Here is a 6,233-nt window from a genome sequence, read left to right as displayed (position 1 = left end):
CTCCATATTACTCCGTACTCCACGCAAATCTCAAAATAGAGGCGAGGCACGTGGACACCTTCACATGTGATTTCTTGGCACTCACCGCCTGATTTTCATATGAATGCGACCTATGATGTACGAGTACACCTGCCTAATCTCCTAGAGTCGACCTGTCTGACGGACACGGCGAGTGACTGCGCTTCCAGTCGTCCGTGATGGCGACCAGCTGACAGCGACGCATGAGGATTCGGAGGAATGGCTGGGGAAGTGGGCGACCCCTTGTCGATTGGAGTTTGGCGCCCGTTCATCCGGCGGTGGGGTGCGGAGGATTGGATGAAGAGGGGATGATGGGATGATTGGGGTGCGTGAGTGATATACAGTTCTGGGTGATGAGATCGGGTTAGGGATTATGTGCGTGTGTATGTCTGTAATCCTTGCAGTCTGAGGGTCAAGAGTATGCGTACTGCGTAAATCTCGCATCGGGTGGTGACTCGGTGACTTGCCTTCCCCGGTCCCGGACAAACACGTTGATCCGCGCCGAGCCGAGGTCCCCGGCGCATCAGCGCTCGGTTGCGGTCTTCTCCAGGTTGGAGCTGTTCTTCTTACTTGAACTCGACTTCACTTTTTTTCTCTCCTCTTTCTCTTTCTGTCCTTGTGTCTGGTTGCATCCTGTCTTTGGCTTCGGGTTGAGTTTGTCTTCGATCTTTTACTTCCCTTGCTTTGCTAGATCTCTCGTTTCTCCCCTGTCTATTGTTCTATTCTCTCCCCGCTTCTCCCGGTTTCGGCTCCCCGCCATCATGTCTTCCGCTTCTGCTTCCACTCCCGAGACCATTCGCGACGATGTCAAGGTCGCCGAGGCCAAGCCCGTCAACCAGACTATCGCGCAGATTCGCTCTCTCGCGGCCGGCGCTGCTGGTGGTGTCTGTGCCGTCGTTGTCGGCCATCCGTTCGATCTGGTCAAGGTGCGATTGCAGACCGCCGAGAAGGGCGTGTACAAGGGCGCGATGGATGTCGTGAAGAGGACGGTTGCGCGCGAGGGATTGGCTCGTGTAAGTTTTCAGGCTTCGTGTTTAGGAATTGAGTTGACTGGTGGTAGGGATTGTATGCGGGTGTTTCGGCTCCGTTGGTGGGAGTGACTCCGATGTGTAAGTTCTCTCTCTGGGTTGAGTTTGTCGCGATGTCGGTGTTGGAAGAGAACTAACGGAGATCTATAGTCGCCGTCAGCTTTTGGGTATGTGATCCGTAATTGGAACGATTTCCAGGCACTGACCCCAGCAGGGCTATGATCTGGGCAAGCAGCTCGTCAGCAAATTCTCCACCGTGCGCGTGGAGAACAACACCCCCCAGTACACCATCGGTCAGATTTCCTCCGCCGGGTTCTTCTCGGCCATCCCCATGACCCTGATCACGGCCCCCTTCGAGCGAGTCAAGGTGCTGCTGCAGATCCAGGGCCAGAACCCGCCGCCGCCCGGCCAGAAACCCAAGTACTCCGGCGGTGTAGATGTGGTGCGACAGCTGTACAAGGAGGGCGGGATTCGCAGCGTCTTCCGTGGCAGCGCAATGACCCTGGCCCGTGACGGGCCCGGATCCGCCGCCTACTTCGCCGCCTACGAGTACATCAAGCGGTCGCTGACCCCCAAGGACGCCAACGGCAACATCACCGGCGAGCTGTCCATGCCCGCCGTCCTGGCCGCCGGTGGTGCTGCCGGTATCGCCATGTGGATTCCCGTCTTCCCCGTCGACACTATCAAGTCGCGTCTGCAGAGCGCCCCGGGAAAGCCCACGATCAGCGGAACCATTCGCTCCGTGTATGCCAGCGGCGGCTTCAAGGCCTTCTTCCCTGGTTTCGGCCCGGCGTTGGCCCGAGCTGTGCCTGCCAATGCGGCTACCTTGTATGTTCCCTCGCCTTTCATGAATTGAATTGCCATGGCTAATAATCATCAGCGCTGGCGTCGAGGTCGCCCACAAGTTCATGAAGAAGTTTTTCGATGACTAAATAGAAAGCGCGGCGCTGGATTGGTCGTCTTGGTTTGTAAATTTATCGGTTTGGTCTTATCATTTTGGCGTTCCATGTCTTTTGTCTAGACATTTGCGAGCATTTGAATAGCCTGGATACTCCTGTCCATTTTTAGACTGTCTAGATTGGTTTCTAGGAATACCCATGGTGAGCGTTGCTACATTGAGTTGGGTTTATTTGCGATCTAGACGAATTTGTCAGCTTAGGCAGGCTCAAGATCTTCCGGAGATTGTAGACTAAGAACGTGCCTGAATCGTGACGGGGTCGTTTCCGCCTAAATGAGCAGGCTGCGATATGCCGCATGCGGCTAGATCGGGTGACTGGAACTGAGTTTGTTTGGGGCGAAGTCATGGGGCTGAAATACCGGCACTTCGGGAGAAAATGAATTACAGAGATTGGAAGAAGATCAGACACAGAAAAGATACAGAATGGACAAAGGAGAAATCAGAATACATTAGAATAGTGTTCCTATAATACTCCGTACTCCGTACAATGTGGAAACTCTAGACACCAGTCCATCGATGAGATCACGCCGATAAGCCAACGCGGCGCCAACACCGCGCGTCGTGATTGGTGGCTGTGGATCGCTGCCTGCGCTAAGCCGCATTGTTGCCTCGCCGCCCGCCTACTAAATCTGGTCGCTCGCCCTCCTTTATCCTCTCGCCATCCAACTGCCGTCTCTCCCTTCGTTTTCATCACTATTTTCATCGCCGACCGACTCTTTTCATCTATATTCTTGTCGTCCTATATTCGTATATCGCCATACGTCATGGTCGTCCACTCGTTCATGCGACGGGGCGTGGAGCTCATCCAGGAGCAGGCCGCGAACCCCGATAGGCCGTCCGTCGAATTTCAAGGATGGCAGGCCGGCCTGCTGACGTTTACCATCATCGCTTTCATCTTCTCTGTCCTGGCAGTGAGTGTCCCGGAATGATCTCACTGAAGTAGGCTAATGGTGATAGGTGGAATACACCTACGGATTGCTGGTCCCGACGCTGGCTGCCATCGAGGACTCCAACCCCGACATCTTCGTGCGCATCGATACCGACCAAGACCCGACCAAGCCCATCGACCCTGCCGATGCCGACGCCGAGATCGTCGTGACCCCCCCTCGTCCCGTCACCAGTAAGCTGCGCACGACTATCAAGCACCTCCGCGCCCGGGCCGGCTTCTGGTCGCGATTCCGTGGGTTCGCCATGTTCATCGTCATGTTCAACGCCCAGGGTATCCTGTCCTCGATGTTCCCCGTGTCGCTGTCCAACTTCATCGGCCAGTTCTTTGTTCAGATGATTGTCGGAATTCTGCTCGCCAACCTCCAGCTCACGTGGATCCACATTGTCATCTCCGAACCCTCTCCCAAGCGCTTCTACCAGCGCATTCCCGGCTTCAAGGCCTGGAAGAAGATTGTCCCCGTGTATGCTTTTGAACAGGCGGTTGTTGCCGGTGCATTCTTTGTGCCTTTCATGGTGGGTTCGAGGATCCCGGCGCTCGACCGTAGGCCTTCCGACTTCACCGACTTGAACCTTGGAACTGCCGCCCAGATGGCCAGTGTCTTTAGCGTTCCCTGGCTGTGTGCCTTTTTTGCATCGATCCCGGCTCGGGCGATCTTCATCCGGGTGGCTGCGTCCATGCTGCCCGAAGAGGACGAGGCCATCGTGCCTTTTGACCGGTCGTTTGGCGGAAAGGTGGTGCCGGCCATTCTGGGCGGTGCTGGCAAGCTGAGCATCTCGGATGCTTGGAAGACCTTTGACGGCCCTGCTCGGGGGCGTTACTGCAAGGCGATCTTCAAGGGGTTTGCCATCCAGGTTGCTATCTCCACTTTCTTCATCCTGGTGCTTGTGGGTCAGACGTATATGTTCAAGGACAGTCTGAAGGTTGTTTCTCGTGGACTGATCAGCCCTTAAGCAGTCTAAGTTGTCAACTGACCTGCAAACCTCTCCACTGGACACCATGGCCATCTGATGTATTCCCGATTTTGGATAAATTGAACATGTGAATAGTCGTCAATCTGAATATTTAGTCAATATAGTCTCCATTGCTTAAATCCACCTCACGTCTTGTACTCGCCGTAAGAGGCTAAGCGGGTGCCTGAGTCCAGCCCCGCCCCCCACCCGCTCACCGCCCGACTGGCGCTTTCATCAACAGCAATCTTTGTCCCCCACTTTCCCCTCAACTGCGACGCCGACTTCATCTGTCTATTCCAGAATTCCTTCAGTTCTGTATGGGCCTATAATACCGTTCAACTCTCCATACCCCTTTCTCTACTCCCTCCCTCCTCATACTAAACCCTCAACAAACGTCTTCAACCCCTCAACAACCAACACCATGGCCACCACCCCCGCAGGTCGTATGCTGTCCCGACAGCTCTCGCAGATGCAGTCCGATAAGGATATTCCCGGGATCAGCTGCGGTCTGGTCGATAGTAACGTGTTCGAGTGGGAGGTCATGCTTATGATTTCGGACGATGTCAAGCTTTATGGCGGTGAGTTGGTTTGAGCCTGGTTTCGGGTTGCTGTGTTGTGTTGTGTTGTGCTGTGCTTGTGGATCTGAAACGGAACGAATGTGAATGTGAATATGAGTATGGATGATATCTAATAGCCTTGTTCATATAGGAGGCTTCTTTCGTGCCCGTCTCTCCTTCCCCCAGGAGTATCCTCACTTGCCGCCGAAGATGAAATTCGATCCCCCGCTTTTTCATCCGAATAGTACGTCTTCACCCTACTGTATCTGTCTATCCGGAGGAATGACACATCTGGACTCGGATATGATACATTGATACCGATGATATACGGAGATAGTAGAAGATGCTAACCTACCCGATCAGTCTACCCCAACGGCGACGTCTGCATCTCCATCCTGCACCCCCCCGAGGAAGACAAGTGGGGGTACGAATCCGCCTCGGAGCGCTGGAGTCCCGTGCAAACGCCCGAGACTATCCTTCTATCCGTCATTTCGATGCTGTCGAGTCCTAACGACGAGAGCCCTGCGAATGTCGAGGCCGCGCGGCTATGGAGGGAGGATCCGAAGGAGTTTAAGAAGGAGGTGAGGAAGTGCGTGAGGGCGAGTTTGGGCGAGGAGTAGGAGGGCCTATTCTTCTCTTTGTGGGTTTTTTACTCCTTGCGTTGATGGCGCATTTTTGTTTGATGGTTTTGTTATGCATTTCGAGGTCGTTAGATCTTCTTTCATGTTGTGGGGTATTTAGCTATTTTTGTTTTTTTGGCTGTTCTTCCCGTTCTATTGGGAGGGGGTTTTGGCTGGAGTTTTTGTTGAATGTTTTGCGCCATTTCTTCGATTATTTATGGTTAATGCATATTTGATTCATTTGGTCTGGGTGGTCTTGGTTGAGTCCGTTGCATTCTGAAGATTATTATCCGCGTTTTACGTTCTACTGGTAATTTTAATTGGCCATGTCCAAGCAGGACATCCAGATTGATTGGGGGCCTCTTGAAGGGCGTTTTGCTAAGGGACCTGTTCAGTGGGTGTTTAATGTTGGCCTGAGGCACCAACCGAACACGCCATGCAAACGCCGTTGTGCCATAAGTAGACCTCCACCTCGCCTGCCCCTCCATCTTCTGTAAATAATTACCGTTCAGTCAGCTCAGGAACATTTGAAGCCATGAGATTGTATTTCATCAGTTTTCATCGATATATGGTCCCTTGCATCTTGGACTTGATGTATTACGTCTATAGGGACAATCAGACGTGCTAACTCAGTCAGTCAGTCGGTCTTTGTGAGATTCTTTTCACGATGTCCTCTTTATCGGTCATTTTCGCTATTTGTCGAAGAACCTGCGGGTCCTTTCAGATGGTTAATAACTTGTTCCTCCATCTGGCGGAAGGATCCGGTATGCCTCGGCTTTGTTGATATGATATAAACCCCAAAGAACGGTAGTATCTCAAGAGGATAATGCCCTACGGACAAGACCGCTAGGAACACGGAAGTGGAAGCGAATCCATCATGAGCTTTCATAATCTCAGCGTCGAGGTGCTTTGCCTGGCCTTCAAGTACTGCCATATAGATGATCTGATGTCCCTGCGACGTGTCTGCCGACACCTTGACGAGGTCGTCATGTTCAACTTTTTGCACATCACTGACTACACCCCGGCCGATGTAGGAGTGTCCTTTACGTCGCGGTTTCTGGTTGAGCAAATGAAGCGCGATCCAGCCAGCAATGCTCAGATCGCAGATGCGGTTGCCGAGATAAAATCGTTATCGACTGTTACCGAAGTAGCC

At 53.0% G+C, this 6,233-nt stretch overlaps 3 protein-coding genes across 3 annotated transcripts; 2 read left to right on the top strand and 1 right to left on the bottom strand.

Moving 5' to 3' along the window:
• Window positions 1–621, bottom strand: P170DRAFT_134604 (uncharacterized protein). Its single transcript, XM_024842436.1, has one exon. It carries the CDS (start codon window positions 460–462, stop codon window positions 142–144), a length of 321 nt encoding a protein of 106 aa, XP_024705299.1. The 5' UTR covers window positions 463–621; the 3' UTR covers window positions 1–141.
• Window positions 622–779: 158 nt separating this feature from the next.
• Window positions 780–1,978, top strand: P170DRAFT_424424 (carnitine:acyl carnitine antiporter; the record flags this gene model as incomplete). The annotated part of the gene is made up of 5 exons (XM_024847567.1): window positions 780–1,031; window positions 1,079–1,127; window positions 1,197–1,213; window positions 1,261–1,874; window positions 1,927–1,978. The coding sequence occupies 5 exons, from the start codon at window positions 780–782 to the stop codon at window positions 1,976–1,978; spliced, it is 984 nt and encodes a 327-aa protein (XP_024705298.1).
• Window positions 1,979–2,515: 537 nt separating this feature from the next.
• P170DRAFT_454663 (uncharacterized protein) lies at window positions 2,516–5,351 on the top strand. The gene is made up of 5 exons (XM_024851463.1): window positions 2,516–2,915; window positions 2,962–3,848; window positions 4,204–4,481; window positions 4,612–4,704; window positions 4,824–5,351. The coding sequence occupies exons 1-5, from the start codon at window positions 2,769–2,771 to the stop codon at window positions 5,078–5,080; spliced, it is 1,662 nt and encodes a 553-aa protein (XP_024705297.1). The 5' UTR covers window positions 2,516–2,768; the 3' UTR covers window positions 5,081–5,351.
• Window positions 5,352–6,233: the final 882 nt, after the last annotated feature.

This window comes from Aspergillus steynii, assembly GCF_002849105.1.
Source record: "Aspergillus steynii IBT 23096 chromosome Unknown P170scaffold_3, whole genome shotgun sequence".
NCBI classification, from domain to species: domain Eukaryota; kingdom Fungi; phylum Ascomycota; class Eurotiomycetes; order Eurotiales; family Aspergillaceae; genus Aspergillus; species Aspergillus steynii.
Note: the sequence above shows the minus strand (reverse complement) of the source record. Positions and strands in the feature narration are given on the sequence as shown.